The sequence below is a fragment of the Rhamphochromis longiceps genome, linkage group LG15 (assembly GCF_057381845.1).
Source record: "Rhamphochromis longiceps isolate RC_006_pf linkage group LG15, R_longiceps_female_GT1.1, whole genome shotgun sequence".
Taxonomy (NCBI): Eukaryota; Metazoa; Chordata; class Actinopteri; order Cichliformes; family Cichlidae; genus Rhamphochromis; species Rhamphochromis longiceps.
In genome coordinates, this window is record NC_140571.1 from 27,659,573 (window position 1) to 27,675,496 (window position 15,924).

The window sequence follows — 15,924 nt, forward strand, 5'->3', positions numbered from 1 at the left end:
GATGAAGGCTCTGTTGCAGGAGGAGAAAATCAGCAGAAATCAGCTGCACCCGAAGGCCTCGCAGATTCTTTAATAAGTTGACTTCAGTTCAGAGTTGGCGATGTTCAGTCCCAATGTTTCAGTGACAAAAATCCAAAATGTGTTTGTTTTTTGCTGACGGTTGCTCATTTTTCCGTGTCTGCTCAGTCTGAAATGAAGAAAAGAACGCTTGACGCCTATAAATGGGTTTGACCTAGCAGCGAACAAGGACACGCTTCCCTAATTCTCGGAAAGACATACGTGACAGAAACACTGACAGAGAAGAAGAGACGGGTCCACGTCTACAGATTTGTTTCTGCCAGATAGCTTCACAGTTTTTAATCTTTTTTGTCGTTCAAACTCACGAACTGGTCCCTTTCTGTTTTAAAATGTTTAAACTTTTGAGTAGGACTGGGTGATTAATCCGATTTATTATCAACAATAAAAACATAACTTGCAATCATCAATAAGTACTTAGATTTAAAAATGAAACGTGAGCTGCTCTAAAATTGATCCCCATAGATCAATCAGATGATTGGAGCGCACCTCTGCACTTTTCCATGTTTGACTCTTTCTGTTCTGGTGTGTGATCACATGACGCCGGCGGTGTTCATCGCTGTTTAATGGAGAACCTGTTTCAGGGAGGTGCTGTCTGTTAGAGGAGGAGGAGGAAGAGGGCTCGCTCCTGTTGGAGAAACAAAGAGAAGCGTGTTGTTCTCTCTGCAGGAAAACTCCGAATGAGCGATGAGGTCGGAAAATTCTCTTCATCCAATCAGAGCCTGCGAGGCTTTAATGAAACAGGGTAATTACGGCCATAAATCACCGACCTGCAGCACGTCGCTCCGTGGCGGCTCCTTCACCTCCGCTTGCTCCTCCCTGTTCTTTCTCTCAGCCGCTCGGTGCTCTGCTTTTATTTCTGTTACTGATGTGTTTCTGCTTTAAAGTCCAGTCCTCTGTTTACTCTACGGACTCAGCCTCTCCTGATAAATTACATTTTCCACAAAGAACTCACATTTTTCCTCCAAGAACAAACAAAAACAGCCAGGCTGAATTTGAAACTGTGGAGATGTGGAGCACAGACAGTGGAGGAGTTGGCGTAGCCTTCATGTTTTAAGAAAAACTTAATGAAAGTCTGAAAACAGCAGAGCTGTGAGGCCAGATTGCATTTAAGACAACACAGTTCACCTGCTTTTAGCTGGCATGATTCGTGCTGATGGCAGCAAAGGTTTGTAATAAGAGACTGGGACTAATAATAAATCCTTATAAGAAGAAAAACCTTAAAATAGGTGTTCTACGACTATCCAGAGAGCATAGCAGGCTTTGGGACACATCCAAAGGTGCTTTCTCAGGTGAGGGTGTCCAGTGTTAATGACACCTGTCCGCTGAGCCCCAAATGACTCTTTCGGTGGACTGAAATGAGGAGACTCGGCAGGTTTCAACTGGGGTGTAACGTTCCTTCATTGGTGTGCACATGAACCCTCGTTTTTACAGATGACAGCCGTTACATTGCTCTGAACCAATCAGACTCACAGATGCAGCCATTTGAATCTTTCCTCAGTGCTGTGTTTGGCTGTAGGTTCATGTTCAGCCTTTTTGATTTTTCCTCTTTTTAGTCAGCCAAAAAAAACTTTAATTCTTGGCGAGTAGTTCCTCCTTGTAGTTTTTGCAATTTTGTACACTAACGAGTGAATATTCAGGTTTTTTCCACCTCTGTACATGACTTACAGTCAGCTCTTGTTAATCAAAAACAGATGAAGCGCAGCTAGAAATCCATTTTCTCTGCACCAAGGTCCATGGTGACCTCTCTGTTCGAAGTTTGCCGTGACGTTCGCTCCTTCAGAAGCTGCAGACTCAGAGCAGTTTCCACTCAGCTCTGCTGCTTTGAGGTTAATGTGCTACAGCTGGGACGTTTCCACCTCCTTGCCTTATTATGGCGTCTGCTGAAGGAGGCGTTTACGAGCCGGCACCAAAGAGCGGTCAATGATCCTCCTGTGAGGGTGTTACTGATGTCATTTACCAAGCAGCAGCGGCTGTAACGATTCACCAGAAGACGAGTAAGAAATAAAACAGAAAGCTAAAGTCCAACGTGCATCAGAACAGCTGCTAGTTGTGGTTGGTTCACTCAGTTCAGGTACATATGAGTTTCTGTCAGTTTACTGTGTGGCAGGTTTTGTCGGAAAAGACTAAACTATGATCATAAATCACAGAAGTCAGCTGAGGTTGTGTCTTCAGTTTAAAGCACTCGGCCGTTTTCTGTCCTTAGAAGTCACTTGAGTTGATGCAAACAGGTAACAAGTGTGAAAAATGTCCAACAGGTGTTTTATCATCTGCTGCTCTGTGCTGTCTTTCAGGACCTCTCCGGCTCCATCGATGATTTGCCCACTGGCACAGAGGCGGTGGTGAGTTCGGGGGGATCGGGCTCCGGCAGTGCTCAGGGCGACCAGGGGACTCCAGCCCGTTCTCCATTCTCCCCGCACGTCTCCCCTCGCCTCCCTCCGCCACCTCGCACCGGACCCTCCCCCTCCCCGTCCCCCGCTGCCTCTGGCAGCCAATCGCGATCCGGACCTCTTTCCCCCGCCACCAGCGGACCAGGTGGGAGCACAGTTATGAATGTTATCACAAGGTCCTGTGATGCGTTTGATGTTCCTGTGGAGTAACAACTCTGTTTGTTTCAGGCTCTCAGATGCCCCCTCAGGTCTCAGGTCCTGGTCCAGATGTTGGTCCCCATTCCTCCCAGTCTGCCATGACTCAGGACAGAGGTACAAGTCACCAGTACAACTGAGTTATTGTAGATTAACCAATCATTTTAAATCTTTGTATGTGAGCGTCTGAGGTTAAATGAGGTTTAAGGTTCATGGTTTCTGAGTTTTTACAGTCTGTCATGTTAGCTAAGCTACTGCTAGGCTAACCCTGTCCCTTCCCCCCACCACCTTTATCTTCATCTCCAGGTTTCCCACCCACCATGCAGCGCAGCACCTCTGGGTCTCAGTTTGGGCCCCAGCAGTCCTCTTCGTCAATGACCCCTCACCCAGGGCCGGGGGGGCCGATGCACCACAGCTCCTACCAGCAGGCCGGCCACTCCTATGGGCAGTACGGCCCTCCAGGTTGGTTAAATCACAAAAACACTTTGTTTTCTAACTTCTCACTGCATCTCTGATAACTTGTCTGGTCCTACTCAGGTAACTACCCGCGGCCCCCACATTATGGCGGGCCGGGCCTGGGCGCGGGCTCCAGCCTGGCCAACAGCCTGGGCTTGAACGCCAGCAGTCCCATGCACGGCCAGGGCCCGTCCACCCCAGCGGGCCGTGGTCCTGGCCCCGGGCCCGGTGTGGGTGGGCGGCCTTACCCTGCAGGAGGAGGCACATTGGCCCCGACCTCACCTAGCATGCCGCAGGCCACCGGGCAGGGCATGGGGCCCCCGGGACCCAACACCAGCTGTAAGCCACCTGAGGTTGTCCCAACCACCGGACCCGGTGCCAACTCATCATCAGCACCGTCTACAGCAGCCAATCAGAGCAGGTGAGTTGACCCACCGAGCTTTAGCTACAGTTCGGTGAGGTGGCCTGGTCCTCACAATCATCAGCAGCTTTTAAATATAAATCTGTGAAATGATGCTGTTAGTTCTTAATTCATCCTAACTTTTCTTATTGAGGGGTTAAAAACTAGAGTCAGTTTAAATCTGCTCAAACCTCCCAGTGTGTCCATGGAAAACTCCCAGAGGACGAAGCCGGCGCTCCTGTGGAGCCGACTGAATTGTGATGAAGCTTGTTTTTGATTTTTGGGCTCAGACTGATGAATGTTTGTTCCTTCTCTCCCTCCATCCTCCTTTCATTTTTCCAGACCTCCCTTTGCTCGCTCACCCATCTACCACAGCCCATCCTGGCACACCGGTCGACCTGCCCTCTCTCCCACCCTCCACCCCTCCCACCCTCTTACCCACCCTCATCAGCACCACTCCCAGCAGCTCAGTGCCAGTGCTCAGCCCCAGCAGCCTGCTGTGCAGGCCCCCTCTGAGCATTATGGGTAGGTTTGTTAGCAGACAGCTGTGAGGGTCTGCTATAGCTCACAGAGGGTTAATGACACGTTTTACTAACTACTTCTTCTGTGGTTCTGCTGGCTGCTGCTGCTGCTGCTGCTGTTTTATACCCACAGCTGAAGCTAACAGTCACAACATGTTTCAACTTTGATTCAAGCTCTCTTAAAAACATCATGTTCTTCTTCTACAATGCTTAAATGGACACTGGATTAATATTTGTTCTGGATGGAAACCTGCTTGGGTCAGTGCTCTGACCTGCTAAGCCCTCAGCTCTGCTTCTTTGGCTCCTCTAACAACACAGTTCCAGCCTGTTCCACGCCTTTGTAATGGTCATTTATCCTTTTTCCTCTCCAGGCAGGGCAGCTACCCGGGCATGACACCGCTGGGTGCAATGGGCCCTGGAGGTCCAGGAGGCCACGCAGGTCCTGGAGGTCCTTACAGTCAACAGCCAGGGAGTAACTCTGGGAGGATGATGCCACAGGGACCCCCCTACAGTGCCCCACCATCAGGTAGGAACGCAGACCTGAGCACCTGTCAGAGACTGGTTGGACGTTGCGGAGGTTATGAATTCTGATCTCTTGGTCTTTCAGGCCCCGTGATGATGCCAGCTGAAGGGATGGGTCCTCACGCAGATGCCAAGCAAAGGGTGGAGCTGAGCAAAGAGGGTGTTGGTCCTGTAGGAGAGCCCAAACCCAAGGTTTCTCTCTTTGGATTTTTTTTTCCCAACAATATCTTTATTATTTTTTACATTTTAATGACTTACAAACAGTCAGACAGCAAAAAGAAAACAAAAAAGTAATCAGATTTGTCACTCCGTTAAAGGCCTAAATTTATCATTATCCCAAATCAAATGTCATTGCCCTCAGTCCTCGTCCTCCTCAGATAATACAAATCCTTCTACAAAATTCACAAATGGTCTCCACACCTTCTCAAAACCATCCAATTTCCTTTTCAGTATACATGTTATCCGCTCCAATGGCAAAGCCACCATCATTTGTTTTTTCCACTGTGTGATACTCGGTTTCCTTGTTCTTTTCCCATTTTAGTGCGATTAATCTTTTTGCTTGTAACAAACCCCTCTTTGGCTTTTTACTAACCAATTACAGCAGCTGCTTGGTCATGGTTCTGGCTTTCAATTCAATTCAATGTCTTTATTGTCCCACAAGGGGAAATTAGTTTAGTTTAGCAGCTGGAGGATAAAAATAAACAGAACAATACTATAAAATAATAATAACAATAATAATGACAGAAAGTTCAAGGACAATTATTTGCCATTAAGGAGACAAGACGCAGTAGGGATAAAAGAGAGCTTTCTTCTCTGAGCACGCTCAGACAGATGCACGAGCGCCCAGTCCAACGTGAGAGCAGCTTAGCCTCTTCGTAACTGAAGTTCTTCTGATTTTACCACAGTTTAAGTCGGAAGTTTATTTGATGATGTCATTAAATTGCACCTGCCGCAGGTCCGATGCTAGCAAGTTAACTGCTGTTTTTTACACTGATGTGATTAAAACGGAAATAATCCACAGAGAATTTGTAAAAAGTGATAAACCCGTCTGAGCGTGTCGGGGACGGCAGGTCTGTGGGCGGTTCCTGTAGGAAGTGATCCAATGAACTGCTGAACCATCAGTGCCTTAAGCCCCACCCAGTGCTGATGGTTGGCTCCTTGTGGACTCTAACATACTTACCAACCTGTCACCTGACAGTCAGCGGTATCCTTTAAAGAGTTTACCTTGAGAATGGTTATTTCACTGCATCTCTGAGGCTCTCTGTCGGTCTGTATGTGTGGACGGCCTTTAAGGCTTACTGCCGTGAAGGTGAAGGCTGTGTGGCAGCAGATGCTGAGCTGACGCTAACGTGCAAACGGGATCTATTTGTGTTTGTGAGAATGAAGCTGGGGGTAGGAGAGCGATTCCCCCAAGTTTCACCCTTCCTCTCAGGCAGTTCTCTTCATCATGGCTGACAGCACTGATCAGTTTACTCCTAGCAGCATGCCACTCATTACACCTGAACCCGTCTTTGCTTCATCAGCTGGTTTGGAAGAGTAACAGAAACCCAAAATAACCAACACGAGGCGGAGAGCGGCGCTCTCTTTTCTCTTGTCTGTTTCTTCTTGTTTTCCTCACTCGGCTTAGCAGCTGCAGAGTTTCTCCTCCTCCTCACTGCTCTCTCTGACTCTCTTCACCTCGTTATCTAACAGCGAAGTGTCGGCCTTGATCACATCCGCTGCCGAGCTGTTTGTGGCAGTCGGGGTTACGCGAGGCGGTTCAGGTGATGAGCGGAGGCTGCTTTGTTTGCAGGAGAGTCTCAGCTTGGCTTCCTCATTAGACGCCGCCGCTGCTAATTTTTCCCAGTTTGCGTTTCATGCGGAAGCGGTTTGACACTCCACAAGTTAGGTGATGTTTTTTATGTCAACTGTCAGAGAAACTTCAAAATAGATGTGAGAAAACGAGGAAAGTGAAGCGAGTCGTCTGTTCTTGTTCCCTCGATAACGAGAGGAAACCCGATCGGCGTAAACCGTCACCACCTACAGGAGACGGCTTCATCAGCGTGAGCATTTATTGAATCTGTGTTGAGTGACATTTTATACAGGACGGGTTTTATGCTTGATGAGCACTGACAGGTGGAGAGAGCTGCTAAAAGTCACATTTCACTGAAATGAGAACATACAGGATGATGACAAGAGACGCCGGAACAACTCTGCTTACAAACGTGCTGCTTTTTTTGTGCGTTTCCCTGATTTGTCCTTGAGGGCCACCGTACCAGGCTATGTGGTTAGTTTAACAAAGGCTTCACATCCAGAGCAGCACACACCAAAAACCAAGGAGAACCAACCACACAAGTGTGTGTCTTCACTCCTTTCCTGTCGTCTCTAACAAAGAAAGACAGACACACACACACACACACACGCACACACACACACACACACACACACACACACACACACACACACACACTCTTCCGTGTTCGCTGTAATTAACCAGAGAGCAGCGGCTGGTTCTCTGCATTTAACCAGCTGTTGGCAGACATGTTGTTTCTGCTGTCGGCTAACTGCAGGTGCTCCAACCTAGACTGCTGCCGGCTGTGAGAATGAAAACCTGAGGAAGAAACAACTCCTTCTGATATGTGTGTGTGTGTGTGTGTTTGTGTTGTATCAAAGGACTACAGCTCACAGTGTGTGTCCCAGCCCCCCACCCCCTGCCCCATGTCCCCCAGCTCAGCCAGCCTGTCGTCCTGTCACGGCGAGGACAGCGATGGCATCAGCAGCCCCGCCTGGCTCAGGACGCCGAGCAGCCCGGTAAGCAGCGCAACGCACAAACACAACAACAGTTTGCACTAATTACATCGACACTTCCTGCTGCTCGTGGATGAAAAACCTCTGACTCCGGATCCTGTCACTTGCAGACGGTTTTTTTCAGACACAAACCGCATGAGATGAATCCGCGTGGTTCAGATGTTATTTTGTGTCCATTTCTTTATCATTCATTGAGTTCATTTGCTTAATTTCATGAAATGTAGCATGTGAGCAGCAAAAGAAACAGACCTGAGGGGTGGGGCAGTTGGTAGTTATATTAAAAGTCACAGAAGATCGTTCTGTGGTTAACGTTCACTTCTGAACGGGCTGCAGGTGATGTCACAGTCATGCAGGCGTCCACCTCATCTGAACTTCCTGTTTTTTTACCTGTTTCTGGAGATCTGAGATTTTCGTAGGATGAAGCAGCAAAAAGCTGAGGGTTGAGGTGCTTCTCCCTCCACGCCAGCGACTGCTGCCATGTTGACCTCTTGAACTCTGATTCGGAGTTTCTGGTGGATGTTTATTAGTAACGTGGACAGATCTGTCTGAGTGGTTTTAAAGTGCCGCTCATGACTGACGTGCTGCAAACTGTCACCTGTAGACAGGTGTGGGTGTGTCGGTCTTATTTAGAGGTTCCTTTGCAGCTCTGACATGTTGGCTCCGCCTCTGTGATATGGAAAGCTGAAGGTGCTGTCTGTGTCTCTGCAGAAGCCCAGCGTGGCCACCATGACCAACGAGAAGATCACCCGGCTGTACGAGATGGGCTCTGAGCCAGAGAGGAAGCTGTGGGTGGACCGATACCTGTCTTTCATGGACGAGAGGGGCACGCCTGTCCCAAACCTGCCCGCCGTCGGGAAGAAGCCACTAGACCTCTGCAGGCTGTACCTGGCTGTCCGTGACATTGGAGGACTGGCCATGGTGAGGCAGCACTGATCCTCTCTCTGTCTCTGTTTCCTCTTCTTCCTCCTTCAGGGTTCAGCTAATGCCTCATTCATTAGGTTGTGGAGATCGATCGGTAAATAAATTTGGTTGTGCGTTCCTGCCATCTGCTTGTCTCTGAATCCGTGTTCCCGTTGTGGCTCTCAGGTGAATAAGAATAAGAAGTGGAGGGAGCTGTCATCCCTGCTAAACGTGGGGACGTCCAGCAGCTCAGCCAGCTCGCTGAAGAAGCAGTACATCCAGTACCTGTTCGCCTATGAGTGCAAGATGGAGCGTGGCGAGGAGCCACCACCCGAGGCCGCAGGGCCCGCCGGAGACGCCAAGAAACCTCCGTCACTCCAGGCCAAGATCCAGCCGCCCTCCCCGGGTAAGACAGATCTTCTGACACCGGAGAGGTTCACACTCAGCTTTGTGTCTGTTTCCAGCTGAAAGTGTAAAAATCAGAAACGAGAGTGAGACTGTGAGAAAGGAGGTGTTACTGATGCTGCTGTAGGGATCACACACACACACACACACACACACACACACACACACACACAGCCAATTATGTAACACACACTGCGAGCTGTCAGGCAGGCTGGAGGAGAGTGTGAATGTAAACATCAGTGACCTCATACTGACCTAATTTCCCACGATGCCGGTCTTGCTCTCTCTTCACTGCAGAGTTGTCTCTTTGTCTTTGTCCTCTCAGTTTCCTTCTTTATCCTTGGTTTCACAGACACACCAACACCAAAGAAACACTGTAGACTGATGAGAGCGCTCTGAAAACATTTCGAACATCTTAAATTTAACTGTCAAATCACAGAATGATAAATAAATGATATTAGAGTAAGTGAATATTTTGCAGTTAAAATGTGATTCATTCCTCTCCTGTCGTTTGCTGGGGAAGTTTGCCTGGGACCCGAGCCCCATGGCTCGAAAGCAGTTTGCTCACTCTGTGTCTGTCATCCATTTTCCGTTTTGCTGGTGACAGCTACGTCTGCTCATCGATCAAGGGTATTCCCAGCTCTGGAGTCGCCGCCCTGCCCAGCAGGTCCACAGGTTTAATTCAAGTACCGCTGCAGTCAGCTGTAGATTCTGCAGATAAACCGTCATCAATTCGGTTCGCCCTGCTAAACGTTCACTCTATAGTAGAGATGGCACGTACCACTTTTTTATGTCCGATACCGATATCATAAATTTGGATATCTGCCGATACCGATATGAATCCGATATAGTGTTTTTTAATCAACAAAACTGTTTTTTAAATATCTTGCTGCATTTTGTATAAGTTCATACTCAAGTTTAAAACAACAGCTACACTAAAGCTATTCTGTTATACCTGTATGCAAAAAAAAAAAAGTTTCATAGTTCAGCAATACTGATCAATCTAATAAACTTAAACCTACACCATCCTCCCTATTCTGGTATTTTAAAGAGTACTTAGCATAAATATTAAGCAACCTAACTAATAGGGTTCCAACTCCCAGCAACAACAAAAATAAATAAATAAAAAATAGGGAACCACCCCTCACGCTCCACCTCATGATGCTTAATCGACGTAATCAACCTTAATTTGATGCAGTGTGAAAAAAAATGCACAGAAATCAATTATTTTTCAAGAAATATTAAATAGATTCAACATCTTTCTTCAACAAAATTGCAGACTGCACAGATGGTACCTTCCCAAAGGAAAAAGTACTATAGCTTACTAGGGTATATATATTAGACTTAATAGTTACTATATACAGTAATTGACTTCTATTCATTTTACATCAAATTAAAACTTTGGGTGTCAGATAATTATTTATTAAAAGCTCGACATTTTAAATGAGAATAAGAAAGAAAAGTATGTCTTTGTGCCCCCTTTTCCCTGTTAATGCCCTATCGGCCCCCCTGGCTAAACTTTGCTAGATCCGCCCCTGCACAGTTACCAGCGTCAGCTACGTAGAAAAAGATCCTCGAGTAGAAAGTAATATTAAATAAATTCTAACAATAGCTGATCAAGCTTAAACGTGCTGCTGTTGTTCAGCCGCTGGTTTCCTCTTTCTGGTGCAAAATGGGCCAAAAGCAAACTAGAGACACGGACTCGCGACAGAAAAGCCGATCAGCTGATCGTTAAGCAGTTTCATGATTGAAGTAGCAGCAAGAAGAGGCAGTCGCTTGTTAAGCTTAACGCAGGAATGCTTTACAAACATTCAGAGATGGACTTACACACTTGCTTTACTTCTCTCGGGATAACTTTGTCGGAGATGAAATGCCGGGTTGCTAGCGAAGCTCCAAATGCTATCCAGACCACCGACAGGTCCAGCATGCCACAGCCGCTCTATCACGTGATGCATACTGCTCTGAGGTGAGTTATGGCGTGTTGCAAGTTTTGTGAGGTGCTTTCGTGATATTTAATGGATCGGATTACATTTTTTATTTTTCTCCGATATCCGATCCAGTAATTTAGGTCAGTATCGGACCGATACCGATACGTAATATCGGATCGGTCCATCTCTACTCTATAGCAAACAAATCATTTATTCTAAATGATCTTTTTATTAAAGAGTCTCTAGATTTTATGTGTCTGACTGAGACGTGGCAGCAAAATAAGGATTATGTCCACTTGAATGAAATCTGCCCATCTGGCTGTTCTGTCATTGGAACTCCGCGTCGTTTAGGACGTGGTGGAGGACTTGCTGCTGTTTACCAGGACAGACTCATATGCAAACTGATGACCTCGGACTTCTTTTCTTCATTTGAGTCACAGATGATGAAGGTCGGTTCTCTGAAAACCTTTTACTGTATTTTAATCTATCGACCTCCTGGACCTGCTGGGGTCTTTCTAACTGAATTTAACGACCTTCTGACATCGATCATTAAACTGGAGAAGGTTGTAATATTGGGAGACTTAAACCTTCATATTGATGACGCTTCCTGTAACACTGTTGCTGAGCTCATCACTATCACTGAGTCTGTTAACTTTAAGCAGCATGTTTCTGGCCCCACACATACAAAGGGCCACACTCTTGATCTTGTTTTCTCCCTGGGTTTAAATATACATGATGTATGTGTGGAAGATGTCCATGTGAGTGACCATAGTTGTATATTCTTTAATTTGTCATTTTACGTGGATCCTTCACCTCCTAAATTGATGATCCAAAGGCGGATTATAAACCAGGATGCTGCTAGAAGGTTTTCTGCCATGTTTGTCCCTCGCATGGCTCAAAATGATATGGATTCACTTATTTTGTCTTTTAATAATCAATGTAAATCTATTTTAGATACGGTGGCACCTCTGAAACTAAATGTTGTCCATTCTTCAAATTTCTGTCCTTGGATAAATGAAAATATTCGAAATTTTAGGAGATATTGTTGCAAATTAGAACGTTTATGGAAGGCTTCCAAGCTTGAGGTCCATAGGGTACATCTCAAGGAATCAATTTTCTCACTTAACGACATGATAAAAAATGCCAGAACGGAATATTTTGCTAATCTAAAAGCTTCAAAAAAGAAAAATCCCAGAGTATTGTTTGATACAATTAAAAACATTGTCTCTCCTGATATTCCTCATGTACCAGTCTATACTAAATCTGATTGTAATGACTTTTTAAACTATTTTGTTAATAAGGTCGCTGCTGTCAGGTCTAATATTTCTCCATCATCCTCTCAGTATCACACTGACACGTTGCTTACCTCTGATACCTGGTCCTCTTTTACTCCTGTTACCTTACAGGACATCAGTGCTCTGCTTGGTTGAATGAAACTGACTTCAAGCCACCTTGATGTACTTCCTCCATCATTTTTCATTAGTGTGTTTGACTCTATTGGCCCCTGTATTCTGGAAATTTTTTTTTTTTTTTTTTTTGCCTGTCCCGTTTGGCTCTTTTGCCATCAGAATTGTTGTCTAAAGGCAAAGAAAGATGCCCAACAGATTTACTTTACCAAATTGACCATCCCAGCCTTGCCATAATGGTCCATTTGATTCACCTTTTATTGTTTATTTTATTTTCACTTGCTGAATACGGGACAGACTTGACTGGAGGAAAGAAAGAGGGAAAGAAAAACAGCTGAGAAGAGGGACGGGGGAGAAGTGCAAAAAACAACAGAATGGGCAGAAAGAAAAAAAGAAAAGAAAAGAAAATGCATATATCGATCACCTGGATCACCTGTTGAGAAAGAAAAAAGAAAACAAGCAGAAGAGAACAAGAGTAATAGAATAAACAACATCACAATGATATATGGGAATATGACAGTAAATACTAAATATTAAACATTATTGTGCAGCACATAAGATCAACAGAACACAGTGTGCTTTGAGGTAGGAGCCAAAAAGGGTGTAGTTTGTGGGTGTGATCACCCGTGTGTACACCTGTGAGCATGGACGCGCTTGTTTTTTTAAAGGTTCCTTCATGTAATGATCTGCTAGAGGGTGTGGGGGGGCCACAGCCCCGTCCTCCAGGGCATGAAGCAGGTATGGAGGAGATCAAAACTCCAGACATCCAGAGGCCCCCAGAACACAAGAGACCATGGAAGACCAACAGAGGGGCAGCCGCGCCACTGTTCCAGAAAGAGCTGAGGAGAGTCCCAGATGAGGGCTCACTCAGCAGCCGCGGAGCAGAAGCCAGGGGGGGTTGCAGTGATGCGCCCGTGAGCTCCGCCGGCAGCCAGCCGTGCCTGAGTGACCGAGCCCCAGGCCGAGAGGCCGGGGGCACCCCACCTCCGAAGTGGCCCGAGCGAGCCCCAGGCTCCAGGCCCCGATAAGCGGCCGCAAGGAGTGAGCCGGTGTGTACCTGGACGCCCATCCCCAGACACAAAGAACCACCAACGCACCGATGTCTGAGGGAGTCCGCCACTGGCAGGGGAAGTGGTGGGGGGGGGGGGGGAGATAGACCTCCAAACCTTGGAGGGCCTGAGATGTCCCCAGAGAGGTGGCGTCTGATACCCAACCTGACATATAGACACAGACATACAGGCACACACAGACACAAACATCCATTCCCACCCTCATGCTCTCATATGCACTTACTCCACACTCAACCAACGTGGAGACAGACATAAAGAGACGCTGTACACACGATCACACTCCCCAAGCGTACTCTACGAACCGGGTCTAGGTACCCTTGCCCCTGGAGGGGGGAACTGCACCCAGACCGTGTTACCCTTTTCCCTGCGGTGGGGAGAGGCAGACCGCCCCGACTCCGCAGCAGCAGGGAGGCCCCACACTCCAGACCGCAGTCGGACGGCCAACTCCTCCTAGCCCCCCCGCTCCAGCAGGTCGCAGAGAATGGGGGTGAGAGAAGACTCCAAACCTCCCTCCACCCGCTCATTGTAGTGTTGATGCATGTGTGTTCTAAGGTGCATTTAAAACCCAGGAGGGCATGGAGCTACCTGCCAGAGAGCAGCAGGTAAGCGCATAGTCCCTCCTGCTAGCCCTCAATGTCTACATGTATTTAAAATTGAGAGGTGGGCAACGACGCCAGGGGTGAGGTGTACACCCTGATGGTCTTTTGGAGTCCCGTGTAGCGTTCCCACCCCCAAGATCCTATATGTATGTGTAATGAGAGTGTGAGTAATGTGAATGTCTAAGTTGTGGGATAAAATTGAGGCAGAGGCAGCCAGAAGGGGACGGGGGGGGGGGGGTAGCCTCCTCTGCACCCTGGTGACATACCCCTACTCCAAGGCCCTGCATGTGTGGGTGGTTGTGGTGGAGCGGGAAGAGGGAGGCTGCTGGAGATGGGGAGGGAAGGAAGGGAGGGGCAAGTGACCCCTCCCTGGGGCCAGCTCCCCTGCTGACCCCAGTAGGCACCCCCATACTCCGCAACCCGCCAGGGAAAGGGGGCCCAGGCCAACCAGGACCCAAGCCCCCGAGGCCCGGCCAGGGCCCCAGCCCAGAGACGGAGAAATAATTAATACTTCTCTTTATACTGGCTCAGTTCCCAGCTATTTTAAACAAGCTATTGTTGAACCAATATTAAAGAAACCAAATTTGGACCCATCTCTTCCAAGCAGTTACAGGCCGATATCAAAATTATCATTGGTGTCAAAGATCTTGGAAAAAACAGTTGCAGAACAACTTAACAACTTTTTGGAAAAGAACAATGTTCTGGACATTTTCCAGTCTGGTTTCTGCAAATTGCACTCCACTGAAACCGCTTTGCTTAAAGTGTCTAGTGACATTCTGATGGCAGCAGACTCTGGAGAGTACACTGTTCTGGTTATGTTGGATCTCAGCTCTGCTTTTGATACTGTTGATCACAGCATCATGATAAATAGGCTGAAGGACTTGTTTGGGATTACTGGTGTTGTTTTAAAATGGTTTATGTCGTATCTATCTGAGAGATCCTTTACTGTCTGTATAAATCATGTGCTGTCGGAAACATCAGTTCTGTCTTCTGGGGTACCTCAAGGATCTGTTTTAGGTCCTATTCTCTTTTTGCTGTATATACTCCCTCTAGGCCACATTATCAGACGTTACAATAATATTTCTTATCATCTCTATGCTGATGACATTCAGTTGTACTGTTCTTTCAAAGCTTCTGAGTTGTATAAATTGTCTTGTTTAAATAATTGTCTGTCAGAAATCAAACAATGGTTAAATGACAATTTCCTTCAGTTAAATGCAGATAAAACAGAAACCTTGATTATTGCACCTGATCACATGCTCTCAGAAATTAGGCAGCATATCAGTTTTTTAGACCCTTCATTTCAGTCGAGTCTCAGAAACTTAGGTGTTATATTTGACAGTTCAATGTCTCTTGAGAAACACTCTAAACAACTTGCCCGGAACTGTTTTTATCATCTAAGAAACATTTCTAAACTCAGGCTACTGGTGTCAAAGGCAGAACTTGAGATGATTCTTCATGCTTTTATCTCTTCTCGTTTGGATTATTGTAACGGTCTTTTTACGTGTCTCAGCAAATCAGCTCTGGATCGCCTTCAGTCTGTACAGAATGCAGCGGCAAGACTTTTAACTGGTACAAACAAGAGGTCACACATTACTCCAGTTTTGGCTTCTCTTCATTGGTTGCCTGTAAATTTTAGGGTTCATTTTAAAATTTTAGTTGTAACTTTTAGAGCTCTGCACAGTGAAACCCGTGCACTGATTTATCACAGAGTGGTGAAGGTCACAGCTATCGGCCGCATCACTTATCAAATCAATCAAATGTTTGGTTTGTAAAATGAGGTTTGAGTCGACTTTATTTATTTTGTCTTACAAGACGCAAACAAACCTAAAATGTTCCTATAAACTGTTTGAAAATATAAAATTCAGTGATTTGTAGTAGGGCTGAACGATTATGGAAAATAATCTAATTGCGATTTTTTTGCCCCAATATTGCGATTGCGATGCGATATGCGATTATTTTTTAAGGTCTTTGTCTTCTGTATTATTAAACAAAGACAAGCAATACATCATATAGTATGGCCAATACTATATTACATTAATTTTAAACTGTTCTTTCCTGGAAGACAGACCTCTGTTATGATGACATGAGGTGATGCATGAATTGATGACTGACATTTTTATTTAACTTCTTCAATCACAACAGTATATTTGAACATACACAATAGTTTATTTTTAGCTTACAAACATCTGAGCATAAAGTGCTGACAAGGAACCCTGGTGTAAACATTAAAATGAAAGTCAGTACAATGTGCAGATTGCAGAAATATA

At 46.3% G+C, this 15,924-nt stretch overlaps 1 protein-coding gene across 3 annotated transcripts in view; it reads left to right on the forward strand.

Moving 5' to 3' along the window:
* arid1b (AT-rich interactive domain 1B) overlaps positions 1-15,924 on the forward strand; it is a 42,431-nt gene that overhangs the window by 18,970 nt on the left and 7,537 nt on the right. The window contains exons 5-14 of one of the 3 annotated variants that reach the window (XM_085381471.1): positions 2,370-2,610; positions 2,694-2,777; positions 2,967-3,122; positions 3,198-3,537; positions 3,859-4,041; positions 4,409-4,563; positions 4,645-4,751; positions 7,212-7,349; positions 8,055-8,264; positions 8,433-8,652. In XM_085381471.1, coding sequence (XP_085237597.1) covers positions 2,370-2,610; positions 2,694-2,777; positions 2,967-3,122; positions 3,198-3,537; positions 3,859-4,041; positions 4,409-4,563; positions 4,645-4,751; positions 7,212-7,349; positions 8,055-8,264; positions 8,433-8,652 — 1,834 coding nt within the window. The remainder of the gene's footprint in view (positions 1-2,369; positions 2,611-2,693; positions 2,778-2,966; positions 3,123-3,197; positions 3,538-3,858; positions 4,042-4,408; positions 4,564-4,644; positions 4,752-7,211; positions 7,350-8,054; positions 8,265-8,432; positions 8,653-15,924) is intronic. The other 2 variants (XM_085381472.1, XM_085381473.1) reach the window with 2 other exon arrangements.